Here is a 16,132-nt window from a genome sequence, read left to right as displayed (position 1 = left end):
TTATGGCCAATGTTGCCATTTATCCAAAATATATTAAATATAACCCAAGGCATTATATTGCCTGTAATATTGAAATGAACAATCTTGCAAACAGTGGCATGTTATTGCTAACAAGTACTTTTTCACACCTTTTAATCTTCCCTTGTTCATTCCATACCAAATAAATTCCAGTCGCCTTGATTATATTTGTGACAGCTAAACAAATGTTTGAAATATAGAGACAGACTAGTTTCTAATTTAGAGTTTAATGCACACTGACAGTAATTCACAACAAGTAATTAGGGAGACAATAATATTATTTAATTTCAGATCTTACTGAGGTGAGTGCCAAAAATGGAGGCATGGTATCTGCCAGGGATGTTGTTGCTGCTATCCAGCCAAACACCTGTCTTATTACTGTCATGTTGGCTAACAATGAGACTGGGATCATTCAGCCTGTTGAAGAAATTGCAAAGTATGTAAAATATGTACATATTATCATCACTGTTGGATTAATGTTTACATACATGAAAATAAGAAATGTAATAACCAACATGCCATTCATTTCATTGTAAGATTTACATTTGCTGCTGAAATAAATAATGAATAGTTACGCTCCCACATTTTATGCACCTATATAGGGTGTTACAAAAAGGTACGGCCAAACTTTCAGGAAACATTCCTCACACACAAATAAAGAAAAGATGTTATGTGGACATGTGTCCAGAAACGCTTAATTTCCATGTTAGAGCTCATTTTAATTTCATCAGTATGTTCTTCCACCTACGCTCAGTGGAGCACGTTATCATGATTTCATATGGGATATTCTACCTGTGCTGCTAGAACATGTGCCTTTACAAGTACGACACAACATGTGGTTCATGCACGATGGAGCTCCTGCTCATTTCAGTCGAAGTGTTCGTACGCTTCTCAACAACAGATTCGGTGACCGATGGATTGGTAGAGGCGGACCAATTCCATGGCCTCCACGCTCTCCTGACCTCAACCCTCTTGACTTTCATTTATGGGGGCATTTGAAAGCTCTTGTCTGCGCAACCCGGGTACCAAATGTAGTGACTCTTCGTGCTCGTTTTGTGGACAGCTGTGATACAATACGCCATTCTCCAGGGCTGCATCAGGGATTCCATGTGACGGAGGGTGGATGCATGTATCTTCACTAACGGAGGACATTTTGAACATTTCCTGTAACAAAGTGTTTGAAGTCACGCTGGTACGTTCTGTTGCTGTGTGTTTTCCATTCCCAACCGGCCGACGTGGCCGTGCGGTTAAAGGCGCTGCAGTCTGGAACCGCAAGACCGCTACGGTCGCAGGTTCGAATCCTGCCTCGGGCATGGATGTTTGTGATGTCCTTAGGTTAGTTAGGTTTAACTAGTTCTAAGTTCTAGGGGACTAATGACCTCAGCAGTTGAGTCCCATAGTGCTCAGAGCCATCTGAACCATCTGTTTCCATTCCATGATTAATGTGATTTGAAGAGAAGCAATAAAATGAGCTCTAACATGAAAAGTAAGCGTTTCCGGACACATGTCCACATAACATATTTTCTTTCTTTGTGTGTGAGGAATGTTTCCTGAAAGTTTGGCCGTGCCTTTTTGTAACACCCTGTATAATGTTGATTTATGGCCTATAAGATAATGTGTTGAAAAGTAATTTCAAACCTGTAACTGAGCGTTAGCAGTATATTGTGTGTTCAGTACTGCCATAGGAGTTATTTGTAGAACTTCATACATTTTGACTCTTGACTACTTAGGTGACAAATAGCAGAGAAGTTTTTAGTGTTGTGGTATGTCATTTCTAATTTCATTAATGCTTTATTTTGATTTTTGTAACTGACCTCCATGTTCTGAATTTTATTGGTCATGTAACAGTTGTCTTCCTTCTTCTTCCTGTTTTGCAATTAGAAAGCTGTTGAATAATTACACTAGACTGTTGCAGCTCATAACAATAAATTGTTCAGTGAGATAAGATTAGATTAGATTAATACTAGTTCCATGTATCATGAATACGATATTTCGTAATGATGTGGAACGAGTCAAGTTTTCCAATACATAACATAATTAAGTTAATTTAACAACATAATTAAGTTAATATAACAACTTTTGTATTTTCTTGTTAAATTTTTTTAATAATTTTTTGTTTGGTTTTTTCTTTTTTTCTTAATTTATATCTAAAAGTTCCTCTATGGAGTAGAAGAAGTTGTCACTCAGAAATTCTTTTAATTTCTTCTTAAATACTTGATGGTTAACAGTCAGACTTTAGATACTATTTGGTAAGTGGCCAAAGACTTTAGTGGCAGTATAATACGAGGGCCGTTCAGAAAGTAACCTCCGGTTGATTTAAAAAAAAATACACCAAGTTAAATAAAAATATTTTAATATATACATCTTACAACTACATCTTTGCACTATTTTTCTACATAGTCTCCATAGTGATTGAGGCACTTATCACATCTCTTCACAAGCTTTGAAATTCCTTCTGCATAAAAATCACCCGCTTGTGCCTGGAGCCAGCCTGTGACCGCATCTTTGAGCTCTTCGTCGTCATCAAACCGCTGTGACCCGAGCCATTTCTTCAAATGCATGAAGAGGTGATAATCACTTGGCGCCAGGTCTGGGCTGTAAGGTGGATGGTTGATAACGTCCCACTTGAAGGACTCAAGAAGGGCCGTTGTTCTGCGAGCAGAGTGAGGACGGGCGTTATCGTGCAAAAAAACGATACCGGAAGTCAGCATACCACGGCGTTTGTTCTGTATAGCCCGTCGTAACTTTTTTATTGTTTCACAGTACACGTCTTGATTAATGGTCGTACCAGCGGTTTGATGACGACGAAGAGCTCAAAGATGCGGTCACAGGCTGGCTCCAGGCACAAGCGGGTGATTTTTATGCAGAAGGAATTTCGAAGCTTGTGAAGAGATACGATAAGTGCCTCAATCGCTATGGAGACTATGTAGAAAAATAGTGCAAAGATGTAGTTGTAAGATGTATATATTAAAATATTTTTATTTAACTTGGTGTATTTTTTTAAATCAACCGGAGGTTACTTTCTGAACCCCTTTCTGTGCCAAGGTTAGATTTAATCTTGAATAGTGAAGATCATCCTTTCTCCTAGTATTGTAGTTATGCACACTGCATTGAATTGGGTTTGGTTGTTAATAACAAATTTCATAAGAGAGTATATATACTGAGAAGCTACTGTGAATATCCCTAGATCATTAAATAAATGTCTGCAGGATGATTTTGGGTGGACTCCAGCTGCTATTCTGATTACACGCTTTTGTGCAATAAAAACTTTATTCCTCAGTGTTGAATTACCCCAAAATGTGAAGCCATACGCAAGCAATGAGTGAAAATAGGTGTAGTAAGCTAATTTACTAAGATGTTTATCACCAAAATTTGCAATGACCCTTATTGCATAAGTAGCTGAACTCAAACGTTTCAGCAGATCATCAATGTGTTTCTTCCAATTTAATCTCTCATCAATGGACACACCTAAAAATTTTGATTGACAGCGTAACACAGATTAGCGTGGAATGGGATGGGGATGTCGGTTTACTGGTGCGTGCATGTGCAGTAAGGCTGCAGCAGGAACAGCTTAGCGGTTCCTTACTAGACTGTCATCTCGCGGCATCTTTTAACTTTCGGTACTGAGTTCGCGTTACAGGATTGTAATATCTTGATGGCTTAATAAGTGCACTCCTGTGTATAAAATGATCCCATGTTCCTATTATTTGTATATCTCAACAAAAGCACCAGGCAGTGCATTGTCCTGTACTGTAACCAGAATGAATCATGTTCAGTTGTCATATTCGATAGGAAAGGGATGTTAAAATGGATCTGAATTGTTCTTGTAAATGCAATAACTAACAACACTAAAATACTGTAAACTGCTTGAGTACTTACCGGTAACTGTAGTGTGCATGCAGAGTGTTATACTTGTACAGAGGAACATTCCTTAATAACGAGATGAGATATATTGTCAAATGTGCTACACACCATGCAGTCAAAAATCCGAAATACAAACACAAAAATAAAGACAAATATTAAAGGCAAAAGGTAAATGCCATTTAGTGTAGAATCACTTTCTTCCTCGACACTGTCATTATCTGAGCTCTGGTCCATGGACGAGTCACTGGAATTGCCCAAGGATATAATTATATTTTCAGTATTACTCCACTTTTCCACACTTCTTTAACAACCGTATCTGTGGGATGTACAACATTATTCCATTTCTCTGGTGTTATTTATGCCACTGCATCCTCTAACAGTCTTCAGATATCTGCCACAGTGAAGGTTTTGTTATTTGTTGCCATGTAACGTCTAATCTGTTTCCACATTGTGTTATTCCAGCCATACAACAATGTCGGATTTTATCATTGCCATCGTTGGAGCCTTATCTCTAATAACTGAATGGCAGGGTGCATTATCCATTACAAAGACTTATGGCTGATTGAGGTTTTCCTATTAGTTGGCCCTTTAAACATGTCAGAAAACTGCCATGGTTCATCTCTCCATCGTATTCACTTGTTTTTCTTGATTTGTAAACGAGGAGATGTTAGATATGAAAGCAGATGCAGTTCCAGTATGCAAGACAATAATTTGTGTGCCCTTTCCCACCGAACAATGGAACTTCCACATATGTTATCATCTGTCCAGTCTTTTCTGATGGAATGACTAGAGTTATCCAGGTTTTGTTGAGCCACACTATGTCTTCAAATGGTACTTTAACAATACCTCTTTAAAGTTGACAACACTTGGCTATGATGTCATCTCTCTCCATTATAATTTTTGTCTGTTAATTCTTTTGTACTGAAAACTGAGGGCTCCCACAACTGTTTACAAAGGCATTGTGCTGTCACTGAACAACTCTGCCTCGTGGAGCTTTTTTTTTTTTTTTAGTTGGATGTTCTTATATCTTGTGATATTCATGTATGTGGTGAAAAGAGTCCAAGTTTGTTGTTCATAATTCGGTCCTCTTTTTACTGGAGGTCTGCAGTTTGGATAAAACAGGCTCTTCGCCAGCCGCCGTGGTCGAGCGGTTCTAGGTGCTTCAGTCCAGAACCGCGCTGCTGCTACGGTCGCAGGTTTGAATCCTGCCTTCGGCATGGATGTGTGTGATGTCCTTAGGTTAGTTAGGTTTAGGTAGTTTTAAGTCTAGGGAACTGACGGCCTTAGATGTTAAGTCCCATAGTGCTTAGAGCCATTTGAAACAGGCTCTTCCCCTTGTTGTTGTTGTTGTGGTCTTCAGTCCTGAGACTGGTTTGATGCAGCTCTCCATGCTACTCTATCCTGTGCAAGCTGCTTCATCTCCCAGTAACTACTGCAACCTAAATCCTTCTGAATCTGCTTAGTGTATTCATCTCTTGGTCTCCCTCTACGATTTTTACCCTCCACGCTGCCCTCCAGTGCTAAATTTGTGATCCCTTGATGCCTCAGAACTTGTGCTACTAACCGGTCCCTTCTTTTTGTCAAGTTGTGCCACAAACTCCTCCCCAATTCTATTCAATACTTCATCATTAGTTATGTGATCTACCTATCTAATCTTCAGCATTCATTTGTAGCACCACATTTCGAAAGCTTCTATTCTCTTCTTGTCCAAACTATTTATCGTCCATGTTTCACTTCCATACATGGCTACACTCCACACAAATACTTTCAGAAACGACTTCCTGACATTTAAATCTATACTCGATGTTAACAAATTTCTCTTCTTCAGAAACGCTTTCCTTCCCATTGCCAGTCTACATTTTATATCCTCTCTACTTCGACCATCATCAGTTATTTTGCTCCCCAAATAGCAAAACTCCTTTACTACTTTAAGTGTCTCATTTCCTAATCTAATTCCCTCAGCATCACCCGACTTAATTCGACTACATTCCATTATCCTCATTTTACTTTTGTTGATGTCCATCTTATATCCTCCTTTCAGGACACTATCCATTCTGTTCAACTGCTCTTCCAAGTCCTTTGCTGTCTCTGACAGAATTACAATGTCATCGGCAAACCTTAAAGTTTTCATTTCTTCTCCGTGGATTTTAATACCTACTCTGAATTTTTCTTTTGTTTCCTTCATTGCTTGCTCAATATACAGATTGAATAACATCGGGGAGAGGCTACAACCCTGTCTCACTCCCTTCCCAATCATGTCCCTTTCATGTCCCTCGACTCTTATAACTGCCATCTGGTTTCTGTACAAGTTCTAAATAGCCTTTCGCTCCTTGTATTTTACCCCTGCCACCTTCAGAATTTGAAAGAGAGTATTCCAGTCAACATTGTCAAAAGCTTTCTCTAAGTCTACAAATGCTAGAAACGTAGGTTTGCCTTTCCTTAATCTAGCTTCTAAGATAAGTCATAGGGTCAATATTGCCTCAGGTGTTCCTATATTTCTACGGAATCCAAACTGATCTTCTCCGAGGTCGGCTTCTACTAGTTTTTCCATTTGTCTGTAAAGAATTCGTGTTAGTATTTTGCAGCTGTGACTTATTAAACTGATAGTTCGGTAATTTTCACATCTGTCAACACCTGCTTTCTTTGGGATTGGAATTATCATATTCTTCTTGAAGTCTGTGGGTATTTCGCCTGTCTCATATATCTTTCTCACCAGATGGTAGAGTTTTGTCAGGACTGGCTCTCCCAAGGGAGAGCCTTGTGCACAGTATTTCTCCTTACAAACTTTGATGACAGTGTTTTCATGTATCTTCACAGCATCTACAGCTCCTTCAACTTCCTTGCTAGAGGCAGTAGAGTTGCACCCGCACCAAGCATACAAGCTCACATGTCCGACCACACAAAACATGGGCAGATAGCTGAACTTTCCGTTTAGCAGTCACACTTTTTTGCACCTTTCCTCTACAAGCTTCAGGCATTCTGTGGCCCAAAATAAATTCGCAACACAGGGAGATAAAGCATACGATGAAATGGACCACAATTGTTTATGTTACCGGCCTCGAGTGTGCCTGCAGCTGACTAGCAGTAGCCACTATCTGCAGTAGCAGAGAGATTTGACTATCGTGAATGGAACAGGTGGTGTGCCAAGAGTGTTCTTTGATTGGCTGTTACTATGGTAATAGTCCTGTAAACAGCTATACTTTGATCACATTGTTATTCTGATCCAGGTATAGGGTTTCTTCCTGTTTCAGACTGCCCTTCTCGATATACATTCAATTTCTCCTGTTAGTCCTATTTGGTATGGGTCCCACACATTGGAACAGTATTCTAGAATGGGTTGAATGGGTGATTTGTAAGCAATCTCCCTTCTAGACTGATTGCATTTCCCCAGTATTCAGCCAATAAACCAAAGTCTACCCACAACTGAGCATACATATCATTCCATTTCATGTCCCTACAATGAGTTACACACAGGTATTTGTATGAGTTGGCTGATTCCAGCTGTGACATTATTATTATTATTATTATTATTATTATTATTATTATTATAGTCGTAGTGTACTACAGATCTCTTGTTTTGTGAAGAGCACAGTTTCATATTTCTGAACATTTAATGCAAGTTGTCAGTCTTTGCACCATTTTGAAATCATATCAAGGTCTCGTAAAATATTTCTGCAGCTTGTTTCATACAGTAATTCATTAAGGATAACTGCATCACCTGCAAAAAGTCTGATGTTGTATTAATCGTGTCTGCAAGGTCGTTAATACCCAGTATTAACAGCAAGGATCTCAACACACTTACCTGGGGCTCAACCAAATTTCCTTCTATATCTGGTGATGACTGTCCATCCTAGATAACGTGCTTCTCCTGCCTACCAAAAGGGCCTCGGTCCAGTCCCAAATTTTGCTTCATGCCCTGTATGATCATATTCTTGGTAATATATATAATACTGCGTCAAATGATTTTCAGAAATCAAGAAATACATGTACTTGATGATTTTGACCCAAAGGTTTCAGTACGTCATGTAAGAGAAGTGAGTGTTGGGTTGCACATGGTGGGTGTTTCCTAAATCTGTGATGTGTGGTATGAAGTAAGTCATTCTGTTTGAGATATCTAATTATGTTTCAGCTTATGTTCTAAGATTGTACAACAAATTAATATTGAGGTTACTGGATGGTAGTTTTGTGGATCATTTCTACTATCCTTCTTGTAAATCAGTGTGATCTGTGCTCCCTTCCCACTGCTGGGCGCAGTTTCTTTGTTAGAGGGATCTATTATATATTATAGTTAAGAGGGTCTAGCACAGCCACAAATTCAGTATAGAATCTGATAGAGGTTCCATTGATACCAGCTGTTTCTCAACATAGTGGCACTGATACTCATATCATAGGTTTTCCTTTGTAAAGGAACATATGAAAACAGACTTAAGCATTTCAGTTTTTACCTTGCTACCCTCAATTTTAGTTCCTGTCTGATTCACGAGTGACTGGATACTATCTTTGGTGCCACTAACAGCTGTTACACATGACCAGGATTTACATTTTGTGAAAGATCATTTGACAGTATTTTGCTGTGTTAGTCAACAAAGGCTTCACCATTGCTCTCTTGACAGCCAAATGTGTTCTGTTCAGCCTCTCTCTCCATCTATAGCCCTATACCTTGTTTTACACATACTATGCAGTAGTCTCTGTTCCTTTGAAGTTTCTTTATGGTTGCTGTATACCATGAAGGGCCCCTCTCATTATGAACTGTTCTACTGGAGATATATCCAGCCAGTGTGTGGTCAGCTATTCTTTTAAACCTTAGTCATAGTTCCTCCACATGCTCCTGTTCTGCGCTAAAAGTTTCAAGTTCTCTATTTATATATGACACTACTGCTTCTTTATCTAGTCTGTTGAACATATGTATCTCTTTCTACTTTCTTTTTAATCTTAAAATTAAATGTTTCTTACAGCTGTCACATCTAGAATGGATACAAAGTATTGTCTAATCTAAAAAAACTCCTTGTGTTCACATCACACTCTGTCAGCTACCTGGGTAGTAGCCTGTGATGTGTAGTGCACACCTGAGCCATTTATAGGAACCTTGCCAGTAGGAACCCGAGCCAATTGTGGAAGGGCGCCTTACATGGTGCACTGTGTCCATCATGCACTGAGACCTATCGCATCCTTCGTCGACGTGAATCTGCACTTGTGCTCATTCTCCAACTGTTGGGCGAGGTCAGCCTCCTGGGTGTGTATTTTTCCATTAATCTTATGGCGCAAACCCATAAGTCACAACGTAGCCTTTCATAGTAAGTCTCTCAGCCCTTCCAGAACTGGGGGACCATGGTCAGTTCTGGGGACAATGCTGAAAAATATTTGTTGAAACTCCACACGCAAGGCTGGTCTTCCCAGACTTCTCTGCCAGTCACTGGAATCATCCAAGTGTGACCATGGAGGCCAGAAGACAGGCATCGGTTGTTCCAGTGTGTGCCACAATCTGCATATGACTGCATCTGTTCCCTCATTGGCTACCAGAATAGCCTCTTCGATATGTTGAATGAGGTCCTCAGGCATACCCACTGGGTGCACCTCGTGTTCTTCCCACCCTTGCTGCCATTTCCATGAGGGGTACACTTTGCCATATGTTCGAACTGCCCATGATTAATAGAGCCCTACCCTTCAAGGTTTGCCTCCTCTTGATCTCAACCCTCTGCAGATCCAGGGCTTAAAACAGGCCCGAGATATTTCTGCCTGTTGTAAGAGGTGACTAAATGGAGTCTCACTCATTTCAGCCTTTATGTGATGGTCCCCTGTAGAGTTTGACATCCATTTTTTCAAAATTTTCCCAAAAAGCGAGCCAATTGGGGAAGGGCACTTTACATGGTGCATTGTGTCCATCATGCACTGAGACCTATCGCACCCTTCGTCAATGTGGATCTGCAGTTGTGCTCATTCTCCAACGGTTGGGCGAGGTCACCCTACAGGGTGCGTATTTTTCCATCAACAGTGCAGTATTGTTTTCTACACTTACGATGATAATGGAATTGTTTGCTTGGTTGCGCCTGATATCCAGCACGGTAGCCAGTCCGTTCTGGTGGGGCTGCCATGTACCCTGTTGGTTGTAGCCCCCTGACCACACAGGAATCGCTCTGCAGATGCCTGTGCCGTTAACTCCCCACATATGCCGAGGACTAGATGCCTGACACCCTGGGGCATTGGGACTCCTGGCAATGGCCATCCTGCCAGGTGGCCTTTGCTGCGGATGGGTGGCACCCACGGGGAGGTCCCCTGGTTGGAGTGGGTAGCATCAGGGTGGATGATATGTGATGAATCATAGTACATCATATCTTGGTGGTGCTCAAACACCAGCAGTCTCTAAGCATTCATGGGCTCAATTCAATGCACATAAGTATGACCCCAAATTGATCCCCTCCCTGGCCACACCATGGGAGGAACGTCAGGCTAAGGATGGCAGTGGCTATTATTTGGCCTGGTACCTTGTATGTTCGAGAGCTGATGGGGAATCTTTCATGACGATGAAGCCTCTGTTTTTTGTTTAGCATGTAGAGAACAGGTTTGGGGAGGTGAAAAGCTTGTCCAAAATGAGATCTCGGTCAGTCTTGATCAAAACAGTATCCTCTGCCCAGTCACAGGCATTACTCACTTGTGACAAGTTGGGGGATGTTTCTGTAACTGTCACGCACCATAAAAGCCCAAATATAGTCCAAGGTATCATATTTCACAGGGACCTTCTTCTGCAGTCTGACAATGAGCTGCGTACCAATTTAGAGTGGTGAGGTGTACATTTCGTTTGGCGTATCCACCGGGGTCCGAGGGATAATCAGGTTGCTACTGGTGCCTTCATCTTTGCCTTTGATTGTGATACATTACCCAGGAAGGTCAAGGTGATGGTCTACCGCTGTGATGTAAAGCCCTATATCCCTCCCCCAACGTGGTGCTTTAAATGCTGGAAGTTCAGCCACATGTCTTCCTACTTCACTTTCAGCATCACATGTCAAGATTGCAGACGCCCATCACGTCCCAATACTCCATGTGTCCCGCCTCCCATCTGTGTCAACTGTGAAGAGCGCCATTCGCCTTGCTCGCCTGACTACAGGATTCTCCAGAAAGAAAGGAAAATCATGGAGTACAAGACCCTGGACTGACCAACCTACACTGATGCTAAGAGGAATCCAAAAAGAAGATCCCCAAGACCAAGGGAATTGCGGTGGCACTGACACCACCACTGCCTACAAGCTCTGTGTCTGCAGGTGAGGTGGAGATTCTGGCGTCTGCTGAAGACCTAGATCTCGCCAGACCCTCAGACACAATGGATATAGACTGCCGAGGTAAAAAGTTGGTGGCAGCAGGTGGCCCTGAGGCATAAACTGCCTCATTGAATGTTCAGTGCCTTCCCAGTCTCACAATGACATTATCCTCCAGTGAAATTGCGGTGGTTTTTTCCACCGCCTGGCTGAGATAGAGCAACTAAGCTTTACATCTTGCTTTCTGCATTGCCCTCCAGGAAACGTTCCCAGCTATGCAGACTCCTGCTCTCCGTGGCTATAAGGGATATTACAGGAACCATAGTGACTATAATCAAGTGTCAGGGGGAGTTTGCGTTTATGTCCTAAACTCAGTCTGTAGTGAAACTGTCCTCTTTCAAACCCCTCGTGAAGCTGTGGCTGTCAGAATGAGGACAACTCAGGAAATAACTGTCTGCAATGTATATCTCCCTCCAGATGGTGCGGTACCCTTGAATGTATTAGCAGCAGTGATTGATCAACTCCCTAAACATTTTCTACTTTTGGGAGATTTTAATGCCCATAGCCCCTTGTGGGGTGGGACCGTGGTTACTGGCTGAGGCAGAGATGTTGAAACTTTACTGTCTCAGTTTGACCTCTGCCTCTTAAATACTGGGACCGCCACACATTTCAGTATGGCTCAGTTACTCGGCCATTGATTTATCAATTTATAGCCCAGGACTTATCCCGTCTATGCACTGGAGAGCACATGACGACCTGTGTGGCAGTGACCACTTCCCCATCTTCCTGTCACTGCCCCGGCATCAGGCCCATGGACGCCTGCCTAGATGGGCGTTAAACAAGGTGGACTGGGAAACTCTGCTGTCACCGTTGAATCTCCACCACACGGTAACATCGATATGATGGTTGAGCAGATGACTACAACAATCCTTTCTGCAGCAGAAAACGCGATCCCTCGCTCTTTAGGGTGCCTCCAGCGAAAGGCAGTCCCTTGGTGGTCACTGGAAGTCGCTGAAGCAATTAAGGAGCATTGACAAGCTCTGCAGCAGCATAAGCAGCACCCTTCCCTGGAGCACCTAATAGCCTTTAAACGGCTCCGTAGCCGTGTTCGCCAGCTTATCAGACGACGGAAGCAGGAGTGTTGGGAGAGAGACGTCTCGACCATTGGGTGCCATACATCACCTTCCCAAGTCTGGACAAGGATCAAACGTGTTTTTGGGTATCAGACCACAAAAGGTGTTCTACATCTACATCTTCATCTACATCCATACTCTGCAAGCCACCTGACAGTGTGTGGTGGAGGGTACTTTGAGTACCTCTATTGGTTATCCCTTCTATTCCAGTCTCGTATTGTTCGTGGAAAGAAAGATTGTCAGTATGCCTCTGTGTGGGCTCTAATCTCTCTGATTTTATCCTCATGGTCTCTTTGTGATGTTCCCGGTGTTAACATAAATGACGTGTTATCTACCAACGCAATCGGCCCATCAGTCTCACCAATGTTCTTTGTAAGCTGCTGGAACATAGAGTGTGTTGGCGGTTGGGTTGGGTCGGGTCCTGGAGTCACATGGCCTACTGGCTCCATGTCAAGGCGGCTTCTGCCAGGGTCACTCTACCACTTGTAACGCCGGAAATGCATATCCTCCTATTTCCATCTATTGTACTGTAAGTTTTTTCCTTATTTTGTTACCTGAATATATGACATTTCTGTGCCTTTATATATTGTAATTGTTTTACTATTTGTATATATATATATTTATGCATTTATGTCGATGTATAATTGGTTTGTTTCGTAAATATTATTTGTGATGACTAACTGACAACCTCAGCTGCTGACTGGTGTTGTTGTTATACCTCGATGTGGACAGCTGAAAATGTGTGCCCCGACCGGGACTCGAACCCGGGATCTCCTGCTTACATGGCAGACGCTCTATCCATCTGAGCCACCGAGGACACAGATGAATAGCGCGGCTGCAGGGACTTATCCCTTGCACGCTTCCCGTGAGACTCACATTCCCAACTGTCCACAATTCTACATATGTATTGTACCCTATAGACATTTGCTCATCCACTCATTACTCGCGCACGCGTTGGCGATTCCCGTAAGAGTTTGGGCAACCTGTGCGCATTCGCACAGACAAAGGTCAATGGCTGGGTAGCCTTTAACTATATATACAAAGACAGTAACTTGTTCTCGAAAGAACAGTTATTGTTGATGACCGTGCAGCTTTTCCCTGAAATAAATGATGACTAACTGACAACCTCAGCTGCTGACTGGTGTTGTTGTTATTTCAGGGAAAAGCTGCACGGTCATCAACAATAACTGTTCTTTCGAGAACAAGTTACTGTCTTTGTATATATAGTTAAAGGCTACCCAGCCATTGACCTTTGTCTGTGCGAATGCGCACAGGTTGCCCAAACTCTTACGGGAATCGCCAACGCGTGCGCGAGTAATGAGTGGATGGGCAAATGTCTATAGGGTACAATACATATGTAGAATTGTGGACAGTTGGGAATGTGAGTCTCACGGGAAGCGTGCAAGGGATAAGTCCCTGCAGTCGCGCTATTCATCTGTGTCCTCGGTGGCTCAGATGGATAGAGCGTCTGCCATGTAAGCAGGAGATCCCGGGTTCGAGTCCCGGTCGGGGCACACATTTTCAGCTGTCCACATCGAGGTATAACAACAACACCAGTCAGCAGCTGAGGTTGTCAGTTAGTCATCATTTATTTCAGGGAAAAGCTGCACGGTCATCAACAATAACTGTTCTTTCGAGAACAAGTTACTGTCTTTGTATATAATATTATTTGTATTTTTACGCTGGGTCTTGCCTAGGGAAAACTGCTATCGAACGATTACATCGATAGGTCGTGTGAAGAATCAAAGTGTGTAGGATCTTTGGTAGTGTTAACTCTGCCGCGTGGAGTGCGGGCAGGGCAGTTGGAGTCTGGCTGGAGTAGCGAGTGGAGCAGGTGTGTGGTGTGACGCTCCCGCGAGTAGCCGCGCTTTCGGGGTTTAGCAGCATGTAATTGCGCTCGACTTGCGATGATAGTTTCTGACATGGTGTCGCGGACGGGAAGCATTAGCTGGCGCACATCAAGAGCCCGTTTCGTCTGGTGACCGTGTTGAGAAGAAGGCGCGCCAACATCCAGCTTCTGCAACAGCGACGGCCGACAATGAGTGACTGTCGCCACCTCCTCGATCGACGGCTTCAAACCTTCAATCAACTAACAAGGAAGACTAAAAGCACGTAAAGTTTCAGAACTGTATGGCAGACCTCAGCTTTTCAAATTGTTCCATTTGCCTCGCAAAATTACAGCAACTTAGCATGAACCTTTGTTGCTCATTGTCCCAATTGCATTACCAAGCAGGGTCCCTTCCTTTTCCGAAATGAAACCGAGTGTCGTTGAAATTCAGACGCCAGCATTAAAGTACTATCATTGCATTTCATTACTTTAGTTTCAAAGTGCAGTTAAAGCATTCATAGCTGGCTACAATAGTTAGATTACACAAGCACAAATTAAGAGTGCGAGTTTTGTTAGCATATTTTAGCTTACCTGTGACTGCAGCTCAGCTTGGTACGTACTAAATTTTACTATTGTTAATTATTCAGAATCATTTAATTCAAGTTCAAAGTTAAATCTCTTGTTTCTAAATTGCGTGGAGTCAAGTTGCTTTTGAAATGATTGTTGAGGTAGTCCAAGACTAACCGTATTCTGCTGGATTTCGATGTGCTTCAGAAAGAAAGCTCACTATTAACTTCAGTCACTATATTAACTTTCGATTTTCCGGTTTTATTAATTCTTTCGCTAAATTAAGTCAGAGTGTAGCGAAATTTATTACTTCTGACAAACTTTCAGTTTTCACACTACACGTGTCAACCTTCAGTTGCCACGCTTCTAGTGCTAATTATATGTGTAATAACCTTTCTTTTTCAGTTACTATAGTAATTGTCCTTAGGGCTGGTGACCGTGATTACCCCCAAATCTCAAATATCCAATTACCGCTAGTTAATTGTTGACGTAACGGCCGCACATTTACTTTCTTTATTAACTTTACCCCTTTTTAAAATTAATTTCCACCAGTTTCATTTGCATTTTTCCTTTCATTTAGATGTAACCCTTTCCTCCCTCTTTACCGACAGATTAACTTCGGTGACGATTGCTTTCCCAAATTTCCCATTAGGTACACGCGCTTTTAATTTTTCACTGTCATTAAGGTCGATAAGTGAGGGGGAGGTTACACACTGATAACCTAGTGTCCTTTGAGTCTGCCATCCGAACAGCCTTTTCCGGATGCCAACACTTGGTTGCCATCTTTTTTGATTTACGAAAAGCGTATGACACGACCTGACGACATCATATCCTTGCCGCATTATATGAACAGGCTCTCAGAGACCCGCTCCTGATTTTCATCCAAAATTTCCTGTCGCTTCATACTTTCCGTGTCGTAGTTGGTGCCTCCCATAATTACCCCCATATCCAGGAGAATGGGGTGCCACAGGGCTCTGTATTGAGTGTATCTCTATTTTTAGTGGCCATTAATGGTCTAGCAGCAGCCGTAGGGCCGTCTGTCTCACCTTCTCTGTATGTAGACGACTTCTGCGTTTTGTACTGCTCCACCAATACTGGTGTTGCTGAGCGGCACCTACAGGGAGCCATCCAGAAGGCTCAGTCATGGGTTCTAGCCCATGGTTTCCAGTTTTTGGCTGCAAAGTTGTGTGTTATACACTTCTGTCGGCATCACACCGTTCATCCAGAACCAGAACTTTACCTTAACGACGATCCACTCACTGTAGTGTAGACATATCGATTCTTATGACTGGTTTCGACGCCCGATTGACTTGGCTTCCTCACCTTCGTCAGCTTAAGTGGAAGTGCTGGCAGCGCCACAATGTCCTCCGCTGCCTGAGCAACACCATTTGGGGTGCAGATTGCTCTATGCTGCTGCAGCTCTACAGAGCCTCTGTTCCATCCTGCCTTGACTGTGGGAATCTGGTTTAAGG

The 16,132-nt window shown here is 42.5% G+C and overlaps 1 protein-coding gene across 1 annotated transcript in view; it reads left to right on the top strand.

Annotated features, from left to right (window-relative positions):
• The window catches only part of LOC126252990 (selenocysteine lyase-like), a 175,790-nt gene that overhangs the window by 84,031 nt on the left and 75,627 nt on the right, over window positions 1–16,132 (top strand). Inside the window, exon 4 of the mRNA XM_049954018.1 lies at window positions 310–454. Coding sequence (XP_049809975.1) covers window positions 310–454 — 145 coding nt within the window. The remainder of the gene's footprint in view (window positions 1–309; window positions 455–16,132) is intronic.

Source organism: Schistocerca nitens, chromosome 4 (genome assembly GCF_023898315.1).
Source record: "Schistocerca nitens isolate TAMUIC-IGC-003100 chromosome 4, iqSchNite1.1, whole genome shotgun sequence".
NCBI lineage: Eukaryota > Metazoa > Arthropoda > Insecta > Orthoptera > Acrididae > Schistocerca > Schistocerca nitens.
This window is presented reverse-complemented; position numbering and strand designations above follow the sequence as displayed.